Source organism: Lutra lutra, chromosome 10, assembly GCF_902655055.1.
Source record: "Lutra lutra chromosome 10, mLutLut1.2, whole genome shotgun sequence".
Lineage (NCBI taxonomy): Eukaryota > Metazoa > Chordata > Mammalia > Carnivora > Mustelidae > Lutra > Lutra lutra.
In genome coordinates this window covers 57,271,563-57,288,751 of record NC_062287.1, presented here as the reverse complement: position 1 = coordinate 57,288,751, position 17,189 = coordinate 57,271,563, and the positions used below count along the sequence as shown (strand labels likewise).

Sequence of the window (17,189 nt, the reverse complement as noted above, 5' to 3'; positions counted from 1 at the left end):
GTCCTTGAAGGGAGCTGTAGGATTGTTACAATCTGTGTCTCAGGAATTCTGCCTGGAGACTCCGAGGTCTCAGTAGCCAAATCACCACAAAGCCTGGCCTTTCTTTTTCTCTCATCATACAGTACCGTCTTTATTGAAAAAAATCCATAGAGAAGTGGATCTGCGCAGTTCAAACCCACATTGTTCAAGAGCCAACTACATATTCTAAACCACATTAGGTCTCCAAATTATGATTTAGTCACTTTTTACATATATTGTCATCAAATCGTGTTTTTCTTCCATAATGATGAATGAAACAGCATGTTAAATGTGAAAAATAGGAATGTGTTGTCATACACGTTATCTAAGATTTTAACTGAACTTTATAACATAATCTCTTATATTCTAAAGATAGAAGATAAATGTTTTTAGTCAAACTCAATCACTTCTTTATCATATTATTGAAAAATGACAAATGATTTCAAATTTCCTAGGAGTATTTTGTGAGTCAAAAGAGGGTTAGGAGGGACGCCTGGGTGGCTCAGTTGGTTAAGCAGCTGCCTTCGGCTCAGGTCATGATCCCAGCGTCCTGGGATCGAGTCCCACATCGGGCTCCTTGCTTGGCGGGGAGCCTGCTTCTCCCTCTGCCTCTGCCTGCCATTCTGTCCGCCTGTGCTCGCTCTCTCTCCCTCTCTCTCTGACAAATAAATAAAATCTTAAAAAAAAAAGAGGGTTAGGAACCCCTCACCCCAAAACAACTCCTCACTTGAGAGAAATACCACCTCTGCTCCTCACCGCCAAGCAGAGCCCTGTTAATATATTCTTCAATGCATACAGACTCATGACGGTGTCTCCAGGCACCTGAGAGTCAGTCAGTCCTAAAAGGAATTCTTCACTGTCACCAACGGGCTCTGGGTCTCCACAGTCATGGAGTCTCCTGGGCATGCCTTCTGGAAACTGTTACTACCTACACCTACACTCACTCCTTCAACAGACAGGCTAGGCTTGGAATGTGGCTCAGGTCAGAAAGGCCTTCACTCAGTGAAGGGACAGGAAAGTTTTCCCAGAGGAGGTGGCCCATGAATAGGAGTCGGGAGGACTAGAGGAGAAGGTGTTCCAGGAGCTTGTGCAAGGGAAATGTGGGGGACTGAGCTCAGTTCATGGTGGTTTCAAAGCACAGCAGGGGTAATTATCCTGGTGTGTCACTGGCATTTACTTTCCAACTCCTGCCACCCATCCCACCATGCAATATCTCCAAAGACCCGTCACCTCCAGGGCCTGTGCGGCTCCCCTAAATCCCGATTTCTCTCTGTTTCCGCGCGATAGACAGGTCTGCAGTCACTCGCCAAGAGCAGGGTGAGGCTGGGTCTGGTGAATCCCTCCTTTCATTCTTCACACCAGGCGTGTCCGCACAGCTCTGAACAGGGGTCTTGCTTGACACGGTTTTATCGCAGTTCCCTGCAACCCATGGTTCACCGCCAAGTGTACCTGCAGGAGGTGCTGAAAGAGGCGCCTCTTCGCCTCAGCCCTTTCCTCCTCGGCGCTTCAGCTCGCCGTCACGCTGTGCAGGCCTCGTGTCTGCGTCGCCTCTCCTCGCGGATCCGGAACGCCTCCAGGGCAGGGTCCGCGTGTGAGGGGTCTCTAGGTCCCTAGCTCAGGGCGCGCCCGGGCCGGAGGGTCCGTCCGTGACGTCGGTCACTTCCGGACGCGGTCTCGGCGCCGAGGGGTTAAGGACCCGGACCGGGCGGCCGGCCGAGAGCTCGCGCACAGGCTTGGGGGAAGCCGCCCCGGAGGCCGCGACCTCCGCCCCGGGTCACAGCGGCGGACGTAGGTGAGAACTTCTGGAGCGGCCCTGGGGTGGCTTCCCAGCACATCTGCACGGCTTTCTTTACACCCCCACCCCCACCCCCGGCGGACGCTCTTAGCGCGATCTGGGGAGTCCCCGCCGCGGCCGCCCGCCGACGTCACGGAGTCCCCCAAAGGCCCCGCCCCGGTCGCGCCTCCTTCCCCGGGAGCGGCGCGCCGTGCGGGCGGGACAGCGGCTATGGCGGGGTCCGGGCCCCTCGGCGTGCCGGCCGCCCGCTGGAAACGCCACATAGTGCGGCAGCTTCGGCAGCGGGACCGCGCGCAGAAGGCCCTCTTCCTGGAGCTGATGCCGGCCTGTGAGTGCGCCGCGGGGGCCGTGGAAGATGGCAGTGGAGGGAACGGGGATCCGGGCACGGACACAGGGGGTTGTCCCGCTCCTCGGGCTGAGAGCCGCGTGCAGAACAGCCTTCTCGCCTCGGGATCCGTGGGCCTGGAGGTCGCTCTATCTGTTACGCCCCACCTCTGACCAGCCTGCGTTCCTTCCCTTTCCAGTCCGGACTGCTTAGAACCCCTTCCAGGACCGAGCTACCTCCGGTGCTCCTGCCCTCCTAGCCCCTCAGGGCCCGCCTCTCCCGGACTGGGTTTCCCGGGCACAGGCTTGTTAGCTAGTGTTGTTTTTTTTAAGGGTCTGTTATGCTCCCCCATACCGGGGCAGTTCCCAAGGTACAACCTAGTGGATCCACTTGGTCCCTGTCACCCAGTGAAAGAACTCCGAGAGCAGCTACTTCTAAACTCTGAATCTCTAGGGAGAAAGCTCAGAGTCTCAGGCTTTGCCACTGGTGAGTGATCCTGGCTCAGGTTTTTGGAGCATCTCTGTGCTTGGGCAACCCCAGCCTGAGGGAGAAACAGGGGGCTCCAGGCTGCTGACTGAGACCAAGAAGTCATATTTAGGTGTTTCTGTGGGGTGGGGCGGGGTGGGGGGGCTGGTCAGGAGTGGGTACAGCAGTTCAAGCCAGGGCGAACAGGTGCATCTGTGTAAGTGCCTCTGTTCATTCGAGGTTGTATGTCCGGGGTCATGGTTGGGGGGATTACAGCCACTATCCCACCAGCTCCAACACTGGTCCTAATTTTGGCCGCTGCTTAACTATCTCCCCCCTTATCCCCTAAACTCAATTTGCAGCTCTCGTTCTGGGCCATTTCCCTGCAACCCTCTAGGCTGCTGGTCCTCTCCCTCAGGGATGTGAGGCCAGCCTCCTGCCTCCAGGCAGCCTCACTTATCCACTGCTCTGATGGACAATGGAACCATCCAGTTTGAGGGAGAAGTTACCCCTGTCCCCCAAGAACTGCAGCCCGTGACACTGGAGAGACCCAGAGGGCTGGGATCAGACATAATGAAGTTCCAGTTTTCTATGTGGTCTAGGGTGGGTTGTAAGCTTCAGATTTTTCACCCATAAATTGGGCAAAATGGCATCTTCTTTAGATTTGCTGGGGGAGGGGACAGTAGTGCCCTGGGGGTTGGGGTGGGGTTTTGTGTGAGAACTAGGCCAGTGACCCCAGCTGAGGTGACAGGCAGGACACTGGGTGAAGGAAAGGAGCTGAGGAGCTAGGCCTGGGCTTACCACACACTGCCCCCACCCCCGGAACTGGTGAGAAAAGAGGAAGTGAGGGTGGTGGGTGTGGACGGAGATATTCTAGGGTCTGTAGTAAAAACTACCAAATTCAAGGAGGTCTGCTGGACAGTTGCTCAAGGACTTTCTCTTCTGGCCTGGGGGAACCTTACCCCAACCCTGGGGAAGACAGGATTGTTTTTCAGAGTAGAAAGTTAGAGCCCCTGGGGAAGTAATTTGCCAAAGGCCAGAGGCAGGTGGAGCTGGGTTTATTTCATCACTCTTTGGGGCAAAGACTTGCTGTGGGGCAAGGTTGAATCAATTTCTGGCCCCTTCCTTCCCTCAGGATCCACAGGGGTCGGTGAGGCCAGCCATCTCCTTCCCCTGCAGTGGTTGTCTTTCTCTGTCTTCCCCTGGGAGGACCTGTGGGCAGGTACTGGGAGGAGGCTGTGCCAGGGCTGCAGGTCTTGGGAGAGCCTACAAACACCTTCAGGCAGAGGCCAGAGTCCAGCCTGCCAGCAGCCATGCCATTCTGCATCCCTGGGCTCTTCCTATAGCCCTCCCAGCCAGAGAGGTAGGCCTGGAGTCTGCTGGAAATTGTTTTTCTCTGCCCCAGGCTCACCCTCTTGTACCCCTAGATAACCGTCTCCTAGAGAAGGCTGAGTTGCTGACCTGGATCTCAGAGAAGCTGCAGCCAGAGCCAAATGATGTCACTCCCACTATCCTGCAGGGCCCCTGGTGAGTGTGAGCGTTCCTGGGTACAATGGGCTGCCTATGCCTGGGCCCTGCCCCCACTATGCTGGGTTCATTTTCTCTGGGGCATCTCACTGGTCCGTAGGTGCTACCCAGGGGAGGGAGGAGATGGGCTTTTGAACCTTCCTCCACACCAGCTGCTTAGACGGTCCTTTCTCCACCACATTTCTCAGTCCATCTCTGTATTTGTCTCATCTCTTCCCTTCCCACCCCACACTCCTGCCTTTTCCCCTCCTCTTTTTTTGTCTCCCTGATCCTTACTTGATGCCTAAAGGAAAGGTCTTGCTATATACTCCAAAGGGGTAGTGAAGATGAGAACCAGGAGTGGGTTGGGCCTCACAGCTGGGAGGTGCTTCTTCTTCTTTTCTTTTTTTTAAATAAAGATTAATCAGTTTGGCAGAGAGAACTCACTCGCGTGCACACACACACAAGCAGGGGGAGTGACATGCAAAGGGAGAGGGAGAACCTGGGTTCCATGGAGCAGCAGCAGGCAGCGTGATGTGGGGTTGGGTCCCAGGACCCTGGGATCATGACCTGAGCCGAAGGCAGACACTCAACTGACTGAGCCACCCAGGTGCCCCTGGGAAGTGCTTCTGAAAGAGGGTCCTAGCTAGGGAACCCAAGGCCTGGGGAAATCCCAGAGCAGGGGAGTCATGGGCAGTTCCAGTTTCGGGAGACTTGCTCTTTCTTCTACTGGCTTTCTGGCTTCCACCTTCCTTGGGAGAAAGTTCATGGTTTTGGTTTCAGGCTTTTCATGTTCATCCTGTGGGTGAACGGAGGGACAATGAACACCATTCTCTTATTGGTTGGCAGGGAGGAGGACTCGGGCCCTGACTCAGATGAAGTCCCATCACCAACCACTCTGAGGGTGAAGTGGCAAGAGGAGGAGGAGGGGCTCCGGCGGGTCTGTGGTGAGGTAGGCTGGGCAGAGGTCTGAGAGAGAATGGCCTGGGGCCAGAATCCAGGACTCTGGGGGCAAGGGGATGTGGTCCAAGGGGTCCAGCAAGTGAGGGACATTCCCCAAGCTCAGTGCCACAGTGCTCTCCAGCTTGGTTCTGGCAACCCAGGCAGAGGTGGTCTCCAGCAGCAGCTAGAGGATGTGAGGTGAGAGCTCAGAGAAGAGTAGGAGGTGCACAAGGCCAGATGACGTCTGTTCCCCCTTCCAGATGGTCCCGGCTGCTCCATTCGCATCCTGCTCCCCCAACCCCGGGGCCTGGCTCCAGCTGATGCACCGTGCATATGGGCAGACTAGATGAGCAGGGTGGCCCCCCACCACGGCAGGGGGTGCTACTTCCACCCAACACCGCTGCCCCCACCCTGTGGGGTGTCTTGGCTTCGGTTTTGCCACATTGTCCTGGTTTTCTTCTCTTTTCTGTAGCGGCTGCTTCTGCACTTCCTTCTCTGGTTCCTTTCTCCCTCCCTTTCAATGCGGGTGTTCCCTAGAGCTTGGGTGGCTTCACAGACTCCTGTCACCTCAAAGACTGCTGCCTCCAAGACCTGTTTCTGGCCCAGCCTTCTCTCTTGAGCACCATACTCTTTGGTCAGCAAAAAATAAGATTCACCATCTCCCCCACAGTACGTGGCCAGCCGCACATGGAGAGGGGACGCCTGTAGGTGCTGGGCTAAGCCTTGTTTCAGCTAATCCTCTGCAACTCTAGAGCAGGAATTGGAGGCTTAGAGAAGTGGAGCCAGGGTTTGTACTCCCTCCCACATGAACCCGCCTTCAGTGATCTCCATTCATTCTTTCAACAAAGATTTATTGGCAGTTGTCATATCCGAGGCACAGGATAAGAACAAGACCCGGCCCCAGGGAGCTTCCAGTCTAGTGGAGGATACTGATAGGCCATAAACTTGTGTCTGGTGACAGCATGCTACGTTACTTGCCCAACAACTGTAGGAGTGGGGCTCGAACCCAGTGAGAGCCTCTCCCTCAGAGCCCCCGCTGTAGTTGCAGCCTGACATTTGAGGCACTTTCTGGGCTGTGTGATCCTCAAGGCCTGGGATGCCTTTGGTTTGCTTCCACTTAACTCTGGGGTTTGTCTCCACAGTCCATGCTAGTGAATATTTGTAGACTAAATGATGGACGAGGTAGACCCTCCACCCCAACTGGTAGTCACTGGCCAGAAACTGAGGGGGGCATCTCTGGTCCATCCTGGCCCTTCATCCTGAGCTAGTAGTCATCAGATCATGGATCCTGCCTCCAAACCCATCAACTCTGTTGGCATGGCCCAAGTTACCCTCATCTCTTCCTGGACGATGCCTCCCTTGGCACTCCCATCCATTCTCCATACAGCACTCACAGCGAGAAAGAGAGAGATATGTGTATGTATGTACGTATGTATACACACATACACACACACACACGCATATTTTTTAAGTAGCCTCCATGCCCAGTGTGGGGCTTGAACTCACAACCCTGAGATTTAGCGTCCCATGTTCTACCAACTGAGCCAGGCAGGTGCCCCCAGAGTGATATATTTTATTAATAAAAAGATCACCCTTAAAAAAGACAATACAGACATACAAGGTTGTGAACATTTCAAGAGAACAGAAGCCCATCGAGTAAAGAAGTGGAACCCCCTTCACTGTCTCTCCCATTGTCAGCTTCGTATATAACTTCCAGAGCCCTTTAGCCTTCCCAGTGGAGTTCTCCAGCCTCCTGCCACTCTCCCTGTCTCTGAACTCATAGTCCCCTTTGTCTGGGACACCTCAACAAACCTCCTTAGCACTTCCTCCCTGGCCCAATGGCTCCCAGTCAGTTCCCATTGGATGTGCAGGGAATGGGGAGTGGCTTTTTCTTTAATTCTTAGTACTGTTTCAGATATTGCATCAAGCATATATCATTATCATTAACTTACTTGGGGGGAATAGTTATAGATCATAGGAAGTTGCAAAGATTGGCTGCTTCTTATGTAACTATAGTACACACAATCAGGAAACTGATATTGGTATGAGATGTACATGTATTTCTTTGTCATGGTGTCCCCTATGTAGATGTGTGTGACCAGCAATATACAGCACGATTTCATCACCACAAAGATCTCCCTCTTGCTACCCTTTTTGGCCGCAGCTCACCCCTCCCCCAACCATTCCTAACCTTACAACCAACCACTCATCTGTTTTCCATCTCTATTATTTGGATTTTGAAAAACCTCCCCCTAAATACTACCAAAATAGCAATGAAAGGAAATGACAGGCCAGGAAGCAGAAGTGGAGGTCAGATTGCTCCGTGGTGAAAGGAATTACAAACGTTATGGATTGGGCCAGCTAGGAAGGTAGGCAGGTGCGGGAGCACTCACACAGGGAGGTGCGTCAGTGTAGGGGAGCAGCCCTGGCCTTGCTCCTCAATCTGTCCCTCACCAGGCCCACATGAGAAGAACACAGGAACAAGTTAGCAACCAGAGCCCCAGCCTTGGTTATTTCCTCATGTTCCTCTTGTCACACTGGTAGGAACTTCTTCGCCTGAAGTCTATCTCTTCCACTGACCCCTCAGCTCTAAAAAGTGGGACTCGACTTTCCTATCTATGGCTTTCCCAGCTGTTGGTTGAAGGATGGCTGAATGAGGCAGGGGCATAGATGAGCTGACCTTCACCCCCACTCTCGGGCTGGGGGCAGCTCCAGTATTCAGTCTGGTCTCCATGCTCCCACAGCCCATTCTTGTTATTGCCCTGTGTCTCTGCTTAGCGCCCGTGTTGCTCTCTAGAATCTATGCTTGGGTAGGCCAGGGTTAGAGTTTGGGGAACAGAGCCCACATCCCTTGAACCTTTCCTGTGGACCTGTCCTGTACTTGGAGCATCATGTTAGGTGGCCTGCCACTTGGCTGTGTAACTTTGTCAAGACACATAACCTCTCTGTGCTATTGTCCTCGTCTGTAAAATGGAGAAAATGGCAGTATCTTTCTCCTGCTGTTGTTATGGTGATTGAAAGAGTTAGTATGTGTGTAGTACTCAGAACAGGGGCATGACACACATGTGCTCTGTAAACGTTGGCTATTATCTGAAATATTACTCCTCCTAATAGTTCTACATTCCCCGAGGAGGGAAAGTACTATCATTCCCACTTTACAGGTGAGGAAACAGCAGGTCCAGAGAGGTTAAATGACTACCCTGGGGTCACAAAGAAAATAAGTGGCACTGCCAGTACCGAAATTTAGCTGTTAGACTCCAGAGCCTAAGGCCCTTTCACTGTTGCACAAAAACAACAGTGCGTTGCCCTGCACGATCCTAAAGCTGTCTGAGCCTCTGCTTCCAGTTCAGTAAGACGACGGGTGGCTGGAGTAGCAGACTGTTTTACTGGTGTCCGGCCGGGAAGGCGCCGTGGGAGCCCCATCGAGGCGCTCCCGCCCACCTCCCGCCCCCCCTCCCGCCCCCGACGGCTCCTAGATGGCCTACCAGGTGGTGGAGAAGAGCGCTGCTCTGGGCGCCCTGGAGTCGACGCTGGAGGAGCGGCAAAGCAGGTAGGAGCGAACCAGCGCGAGGGGGGATAGTGCCCATCTCTGGGTGGCTCGGGGCCATCTCTGCCGGGGAAGAGGGGACGGGGTGCTCCTGAGTGCGGCCCGAGAACTTTCCCCAAGTAGTTGGTTGGAGGCTTGGCTTAGTCACCTGCCTGGCCGCATGGGAGGGACAGTGTGTCCCATCTCTGAGACGGGCGCCACCACGCGGTGACGCAGGGTCCCCCCTCCTGCAGGCTGGCGGCTCTGGAGGCGCACGTGGTGGAGCTGCAGGAGGCGCGGTCGCGGCACGCGCGGCAAGTGGACGCACAGCGGGAGCTGAACGCAGCGCAGCGGGCAGCTTACGAGGCGCTGTGCGCGCACGCCAGGCTCAAGGAGGCGGCCCTGCGCAGGCTGGAGGAGGAGGCGCGGGACCTGCTCGAGCGGCTCGTGCAGCGCAAGGCGCGCGCCGCCGCGGAGCGCAACCTGCGCCTCGAGCGCCACGAGAAGTGAGCGCGCTTGGCCCCGCCCCTCGGAGGCGCGCCCCTGGGGGGGGGGGTGAGCACGGTCCCGCGGCACCTCTGCTTGCCGAGTCGCGTCGGGCCGGGGTCGGGCTCTCTGGATGCTTCTCTCCTCCAGGGCCAAGCAGGCGCGGGTGTCCTTGGAGCTGAAAAAGGCTGCCAAGCGGACAGTCAGCATCAGCGAGTAAGAGTGGGGATGCGCCGGGTCCTGCTCGCCCAGCCTCAACCCCGCTGCTTTAAAGGACCCTTTTTCTGAGGGCTTTGCCTGCAATTCTGCCCCACCCACAACCCGGTCCGCACGAGGCCCGCCCCCACGTGAATCTGAATCCACAGGACACGTGCGGACTCGTGTGTTCTGGCCGTAGCAAACAGCACGCCTGCCCATCGCACTTGCACCCACACCGACCCCTCTTCGCTGTGTTGTGTGCTGGAGGCAGGGGGTGCTGGTCCCTTGACCTTCCTGAGTTTCACTCCCTCTCCCAGGAGCCCAAACACTGTAAGCCAGGGGATGAGAGAGGAGGCTGAGACTCTGGCCCCGACTGCTGAGCCCCTATCCCTGAAGAGTGAGGCTAGTGACAAGTGGAAGAGACCCTTCAGGTGAGGACTGTCCCAGGGCTCTGAGCTGGGCCCCCCTCTGGAGTCTTCCTCCAGGGCCTTGGGCTGAGCTCTTGGGCTGAGAGGAGTTTGGGGAGAAGCTGTAGTACAGCTCAGACCTCCCAGGACTGGTCTGATCTCCAGTGCCTGGAGCTTGGGGTCATTGCCACCTTAGGGACCCCAACGCCTCTTTCTCTCCTTCTCAGGACCAGAGCTCTGGGGGTGGGGTGTCACTCTGGTGAATGGGTGTCACCAGCAGGGAACTGTGGGCAAGGCCCAGGACTCAGCTGTCACAGGCATATGTGTGTCGGCAAAGGTGTGCAACTCACAGGGACATGAGGGCACATGTGGGGAGCATATCAGAGTGCGAGTGAACATGTGAGCATGTATAGATGTGAGCTCTCATGGGCTTCTGAAGCCCAGGGATTGGGGTTTCCATCCCTGAGGGCCCCTCCCCTCAGTCTCCCCCATTTGTCTCCATTTGTCTGTCATTGAAGCTGCCCTCCCCACAGCCCGCTCCATTCACCAACTTGAAGCCTTCTCTTTCAGCCCTTCCTTGCAGGTCACTGATGTCTGGGCCTGGGGGCAGTGAAAGAACTCTGGGGAGGGCATGGAATGCTGGTCCCCAAAGTCCTGGCAGCCCTGGTGGGCCAAGTCATCCCAGGACACATCTTCTGGACATTTTTGAGGTCACTCAGTGGGCCTAGGTTTTACCTCCCTCCATCCTTCAGCCTTGTGCTATCCCAGCTTGAGGGCACCTCACCCTTTCCCCCATATGCCCCAGCTCAGCCTCCCCAGAGCTTTTGTCAGGGGGCAGTTCTTACCATCATGGTGGAAACTTCAGGAGACTTTATTGCCAAATCCCTCCTTGCCTCCACCTTCCTGGGACTGCTGGTGGGTCATCCCGCTCTCCTGCTCATGGAGGAGCTGAGTTCTTGTCCCAGGCTCAATGGCCTATGAGCCTCAGGGTCCCCTGCAGGGTGTAGGGATGAATGGCTGCTGCCCGCACACTCCTTGGCCAGTCCCTTAGCAAGTCTCTCTTAACTCCACCCCAGATCTGCCTCCGCCACCTCCCTGACACTCTCCCGCTGTGTGGATGTGGTGAAGGAGCTTCTGGAGTAAGTGTATGTGTGCACCACAGGTGTGTGAAGGGTGTGGGCCCCTCGGAGGCCCGTGGCAGGCTTCTGGAGTCCAGGCTTGGTCTGTGTGTATCCCGATCTGTCCGTGCATGTGTCGCCTAGCTGTCTGTGTAAATCTCGGCTGCTTCTCCCAGACCTCATTTCCCTCATTTCCAGGCCCTTCCTGGCTGTCCTCCACAATCTGTCCCTCAGCCGTGGTCCTCCCGGGGAACCAGGGTCTCCAGCCCGAGCCTGGATAGGAACTACTACTCAGTTGGGAAATAGGCTGAGATGCATCAGGACTTGCTCAGGGTCCCAGAGCCAAGTGGCAGCAAGGCTTGGACTGAAACCCCAGCCCAGGGGTTGCCCCACATCCACCAACTCCTCCTTGCCCTCTGTGCCCTTCCCATCTTCACCGGGACCCCTGGGGTCAGAGGCTGGGCTGGGAGCAAGTTCGCTGCCCTCCTGGGCCATGTTCTGCCACCTGTCTTGTCTGCTTTCCATTGTTGCTACCTCGGGAGTGTGAGACTCCCATGTCAGAAGGCCTTGCCGGATGCCTTCCTCACACCTGCCCCCCCCCCCCACCCAGTTTCAAGAAGAGGAGAGGCCACTCGGTTGGGGGAGCTCCTGAGCAGCGATACCAGAGCATCCCTGTGTGTGTGGCTGCCCGGCCTCCTACCCAAGTGCAGGATGTGCTGGTAAGGGAGGGGCTACACCACATGCCCGAGGCACCTGTGTGGGGAGTGTAGGCCCCAGGGGTGCTCCACGGAGGCCAGGGAGACAAGGCTGGGCTCCTCAGCTAGAGTTAGGGGCAGAACCCTCTCAGCATTTAGTAACCGGGGATGGGCTGGAGAGGGGGGTCAGGAGACCAGGCAGGGAACTATGGGGAAGCCGCAGGGGTGTGTGTGAGAGAGAGCCTGTGAGTGTGTGCAGAGAGGTGCATGTGGTGGGGACCAGAGGCACCAGCGTCCCTTTTCCCCATAGGATGCCCACCTCTCCGAGGTCAATGCTGTTTGTTTTGGTCCCAGCAGCAGCCTCCTGGCCACCGGAGGGGCTGACCGCCTCATCCAGCTCTGGAATGTTGTGGGAGGTGAGGGTTTCTCCTCTATGGGTCAACTCGTGCTTTCTCTCCAGAGCCCACCCTCAGCTTGCTGCTTGGTGGATGAAAGTCTTAGATCTGTTTGTGTTTCCTCACATGTAACATTTCTGTGGGCAGTGGCCAGATGACCACTTGGCAAGAGTTCTGGGCTGAGCCTTCTAGCTGCTGGGATCCATGTCTGTGGGATGGGGAGGGCCCAGCTCAGATGGTCTCTGTTAGGGGAAGTGGGGGTCCCTTCTCATTAGATTCTGTAGGGATAGGCCCTTGAGAAGCAGGTCCCTGGGGTCCAGCAGGTGACTTCCTCTTCTGGTATCACTTGAGCTCTCAGAACTCAGGAGATGAGTGTCAATGGTCTACCCTGTGCTTGTAGAGGCGGTTGTGGTGGGGAGTCACAGTCATTTCCTGGAGGCTTTCTAGAGAAAGGTCTGGCCCTGGCTTGTTGTGTGACCTGGGGACAGTCCCTTCTCTCTGGTCCTCTGCAACTCTGTGAGGTGATCAGCTGCCCCCAGAGCCCCCAACGGCAGTTTGGGAAGGCGCAGTCTCCAGCCCAGGCCCCCAGAATTCTTTCCTCTAACTTGGGAGAGACTAATCTTCCCAGTTCCTCCTCTTCATGTGGTTAGTGATTTCATTTCACCTGTCCTTTTCCTGGTACCCCCAGGTCGTCTGGAGGCCGACCAAACCCTTGAAGGAGCTGGTGGCAGCATCACCAGTGTGGACTTCGACCCTTCGGTGAGGGGACTTAGCCTCAATGACATGGGATGCCTGTTGTGTGGGCTCCCCAACCCGCTCTCCACACTGGGCAGGTGGGGGCTCTGGGACATAAGGGAACATCATGGGTGTCCTAGAACCAGTCCATCTGGCTGCTGCACAACTCTTCCCTGGGCCTGGAGGCTGCTCTCCCTGCCCGGATGATCTGGGAAGCTCTAAGGCAGCCCCTGCCCCAGCTCTCTGGCCTGAAGGATGTTGCTTCTGTCCAGGTCCAGGTTAAGGGCCTTCGCCTTCCCCTTCCATCTTTCCAGGGCTCACAGGTATTAGCAGCTACTTACAATCAGGCCGCCCAGCTCTGGAAGGTGGGGGAGGTACAGTCCAAGGTAAGACCTGACTGAGGAGGCAGCCCTGGGGGTCAGAGGTCGTGCCTTGGGCCCTGAGGGGGGGCCCAAGGGGGTCTTGGCCATGTCCTTGATCCATACGTGGGATGGGGGTGGGCAGGAGACACTGTCTGGACACACAGACAAGGTGACGGCTGCTAAATTCAAGCTAACGAGGCACCAGGCGGTGACTGGGAGCCGAGACCGGACGGTGAAGGAGTGGGACCTCGGCCGTGCCTACTGTGAGGCCCAGCCCCTACCTCCCCCTCCCTACCTGCTGGCACCCCCAAACCGGGTCAAGTAGACCTCAGCCTGTGCTCTGGGGATGGCTTTAAACTTCACAGGCATTTGGGTGTGAAACCTCCCATGGCTTCTTCTCTGCCCCCCAACGTGCTTTCTGCCTGGTTTCTTGGTGACCTCAGGCTTTGGGCGGGGAAACGGGACCTGGCTTCTAGTTTGGGGAGGACAGGTACTCCTCTGGGGCTTTTGGACCTCAGCTTCTCTGGATGTCCTGTGGGATGGCTTCCAACAACCTTTTTCTGAGGCTAGGGTTCTGCTCCTTGGTCCCCAGGCTCCAGGACCATCAATGTCCTTTCCTACTGTAATGATGTGGTGTGTGGGGACCATGTCATCATTAGTGGCCACTATGACCAGAAGATCCGGTTCTGGGACAGCAGGTGACAAGCATGGGCTGTGGGTGGTTGAGGCATGGGGGCAGGCTTCCTGTGTTTTCTTTCCTTTCTCTGGCCATGCAGCCACAGAGGCACCTCAGGGAAGTGCTAAGTGTGGCCCCTTGAAGGCTCCACTGCCTCTGGGGACCTATGGCACATTTTTAGTGGCTCTTGGTACAGCTGCTGGACTCGGCCTGGGCCTCACCAACCAAAATGGAGGAGCCCCCTTTTCTACGTAGTTACTACCTTTTAATCAAAGGAAACAAAGTTCTAGTTGTTCTTTCACTTTAGAGCTCAGCACTGGGCTTGGTTGATTTATAAAAGCCAGTGTTGGAGCCAGTGCCAAGCCTGTCTCTGGGTCCTCCTTCCGGGTCTGCGGTGACTGCTGTTGGAAACCCTCTGCTCTCTCTCACACGCTGAAAGGAAGCTCTCATTGTTTTCTCTCCAGCACTTATTTTAGTGACCCAAGGGTTTCGCGGCCCCAGCTTCCACTCAGAGGCTGGCTAAGTTCTTCTGGGAGGGGCTGGCCACAGTGGGAGAAGGGAGATTAGTCAGCGGTGGCCCTGGGGGCACCCCTTGACTTTGTTAACCTGTCAGGAGTGGCCTCGGTGGGCTGTTCCTCATCCCTACCTGTTCCCAATCCTCAGGGTCCCCTGCTGCACCCAGGTCATCCCTGTGCAGGGCCGGGTCACCTCCCTGAACCTCAGCTATGACCAGCTGCATCTGCTCAGCTGTTCTCGAGATGACACACTCAAGGTCATTGACCTTCGTGTCAGCAATATCCGCCAAGTGTTCAGGTACCTGCCCCGGGCTCCCTGACACTGTGGCTTTGGATGGGGCTGCTGGGTTTCTCATCCTTTGTTAAGGGCCCTTCTGGACCTGTCAATGGGGGACCCATCCTGGAGGCCCTTCCGGACCAGGGCCTGTCGAGGTGCCCCATGCTCTTGATGGAGGGAGGAAGCTCTTGAAGCTCCTGAGGGCAGGGACCGGTGGCCATGTTCATTCCGACACTGATTCTCTGTGTCCTCAGGGCTGATGGCTTCAGGTGCGGTTCTGACTGGACCAAAGCTGTGTTCAGGTGTGTCTGTGAGAGCGCGGGCCTGTCCCTAAGTGTGCCCCACATGACCGCGTAGGTCCGTGTCTGCATGGACACGTCTGTGTCTGCATGTGTGTGTCCTCACCTCTGGTCATCCCTTGCTTGCTCTGCTGTGGCCACTGCAGCCCGGACAAAAGCTATGCGCTGGCAGGTTCCTGGGATGGAGCCCTTTACATCTGGGATGTAGACACCGGCAAGCTGGAGGGTAGTCTGCGGGGACCCCACTGGTGAGCACGGCCCCCACCCTCCCCCTCAGCCACAGGGCCAGTGCCCACCCCTCCCCCTTGACCCCCGGCCCCAGGGCTGCTCAGCCAGTTCCGAGTTAATGACATGCTTGGGACCCTGGAGTCCCCAGCCCTTGTCCCCACATCCTCCCCCACCCCTGAGCCCTTCTTAGTTCACAAGGTTCTTTCCTGTGTGCACAGCTCTGTGAGCCCATTGTATAGGTGAGGCAGCAGGCTCAGAGAGAGCCTCAAAATTCCTGGTTCCCATAATGAGGGGCAGAACCCAGGCTGCAGGTCCGGCTTCTGATGTCTCCCTGAAGCCTGTCCCTCCCTCTCCTCAGCACTGCTATCAACGCTGTGGCCTGGTGTGCCTCGGGGAGCCATGTGGTGAGCGTGGACCAGGCCAGGAAGGTCGTGCTCTGGCGCTAGTGTCGTGACTCCTCCTGCCAGGGCTGGAGCTCGAGTCTGAAGCCCAAAGCCAGAGGACAGCTTCCCACTGCTCACAGGGCTCCAGAGCAAGTGGGGCTGAGGGTTGGGGGTGGTGACCTTGGGGCATTTAATGGGGAATAAGGCCTGGCAGGACCTGGCCTGTCTGTTTAATAAACAAAAAAGTTTGTGTGTGTGTGGGGGAATTACAGTATTTTTTGTTTGTTTGTTTTAAATCTCTGATTTCTTACTTTCTTTGACATAAGTGAAAAAAAAATTGCATTTAAACTGGTGTCTGCTTGCCTCTTTGTAGCATTCAGGTAGCAGAAGCTTTTGGGCTGGTGGCTCAAGGACACCTGGGCTTGGCCCCCTTCCTCCTGCTGCACAGAGCTGGGGCAGAGCCAGTCTGGCCTCACTGCTGTTCATGTCTGAGGAGACAGCATGAAGAAAGGCTCACAGGCAGCAAAGGGCAGTGGCTCTTGGAGCCATGGGAATTTCACCCTTGGGCCAAGCTGGTCCAGAGACTAAGCCAACACCTTGGGCCCTCCTACTTTAGGCACCCGGAGCAGGCTGAGGCTGTGGAGGGGGTGGTTGGGAGTTCCAAGGAAGGGAGCACGGGAAGCAGCCCAGAGGGGCTCTGGTGGAAAGGGTCCTAACAAACCAGAGAGTGATGTCAAGTACTTAGTACCCCAAGCCTGTCTTTAGATGGGGGCACATTCTCGCTCCAGAGGTAGAGCCCAGAACGGGTGGGGAACAGTCTGTACAGGTCTGAATGTTGGGGAGGACAGCTGTGGGCTGGGCCTGGGTTGGGACTTCACTTATGGGGGCACCATAAGCCTCTGGAGTATAAGGCAGACCCAGCAGGGCAGAGCCTGGGCATCCCTCTGTCAGCCTCGGGCTTGGAGGAGTCATCAGTAGGACAGCCACTGCCAGTCACAAGACAACAGAAGGGACTTCTGTCCCCAAGTGCTAGGACCTTACTGTGGAGTGCTGCTCATCTGAGATTCAAAGGCTTTACTCTTCAATTCTCAGTGTCCTTCTTTATGACCTTCCAAAGTCTCCCAGGGGTCATTGCCCTTTCCAGGGTTTGGAAGCCATTCCCAGGATGAGCAGTCGGCCACCGAGAGCCTGAACTCCACAGCCAGGCTGTCTGTGTCAGAGTCACAGCCCATCGTTCAGTAGCAGGGTGATTTTAAGCCGGTTCCTTAACACCTTTGTGCCGTAGTTTCCTTCTCTGTGAAAGGGGAAAATAGTAGTGCTCGCCTCAGAGGGTGCCTGGGTGGCGCAGTCCAAGTGTCTGCCTCTTGGTTTCCACTCGGGTTGTGATCTCGGTGCTGTGAGATGAAGCCCTGCAGCAGGCTCTGCGCTCAGCAGTCAGCCTGAGATTCATTCTCCCTCCCTCTCTACCCCTCCCCCATTCCTGTTCACACTCTCTTTCTCTCTCTCAAAAAAAAAAAAAAAAAAAGTTCTCACCTCAGAATGTACTGTATGGACTCCAGGACGTACTGTATGGACTCCAGGTGTTAGCATCTGTGAAGCTTTTGGCGCAGGCCAAAGAGGACGTGTTGATTAAATACCTAGTCTACACTCTGGTGACTCTCCGGTCACTGCTCTTGGCCCAGCTGTCCCCTGGGCTCTAGGTGACATACCTACCTGCCTCCCAGACATCATCTCCCCTAAGTGTCTCTTCCTCTCCTGCCCCACATCCCCCAGCACCAGGGGCTGGAGTGTCTAACTTTAGCTGCAACGCAGGCTCCCCTCTAGTCTTGCTGTGTCTC

General features: G+C 56.2%; 1 protein-coding gene across 6 annotated transcripts; it reads left to right on the top strand.

Moving 5' to 3' along the window:
• The first annotated feature begins 1,511 nt into the window (after positions 1 to 1,511).
• On the top strand, positions 1,512 to 16,702 carry ATG16L2 (autophagy related 16 like 2). Of its 6 annotated transcripts, XM_047690870.1 has the most exons (19): positions 2,064 to 2,141; positions 2,338 to 2,435; positions 4,031 to 4,130; positions 4,959 to 5,061; positions 8,528 to 8,601; positions 8,832 to 9,083; positions 9,214 to 9,279; positions 9,579 to 9,692; positions 10,745 to 10,807; positions 11,397 to 11,505; positions 11,792 to 11,897; positions 12,565 to 12,698; positions 12,815 to 12,997; positions 13,116 to 13,236; positions 13,566 to 13,671; positions 14,313 to 14,462; positions 14,696 to 14,743; positions 14,887 to 14,988; positions 15,327 to 16,702. In XM_047690870.1, the coding sequence occupies exons 5-19, from the start codon at positions 8,528 to 8,530 to the stop codon at positions 15,412 to 15,414; spliced, it is 1,716 nt and encodes a 571-aa protein (XP_047546826.1). In that variant the 5' UTR covers positions 2,064 to 2,141; positions 2,338 to 2,435; positions 4,031 to 4,130; positions 4,959 to 5,061; the 3' UTR covers positions 15,415 to 16,702. The 6 variants fall into 6 exon arrangements, with proteins under 6 accessions (XP_047546821.1, XP_047546823.1, XP_047546822.1 ...); XM_047690865.1 differs by lacking the exon at positions 2,338 to 2,435 and having other exon boundaries at positions 1,512 to 2,141; XM_047690867.1 differs by lacking the exon at positions 2,338 to 2,435 and having other exon boundaries at positions 1,512 to 2,141; positions 12,565 to 12,635; positions 12,926 to 12,997; positions 15,327 to 16,701.
• The last annotated feature ends 487 nt before the right edge of the window (positions 16,703 to 17,189 follow it).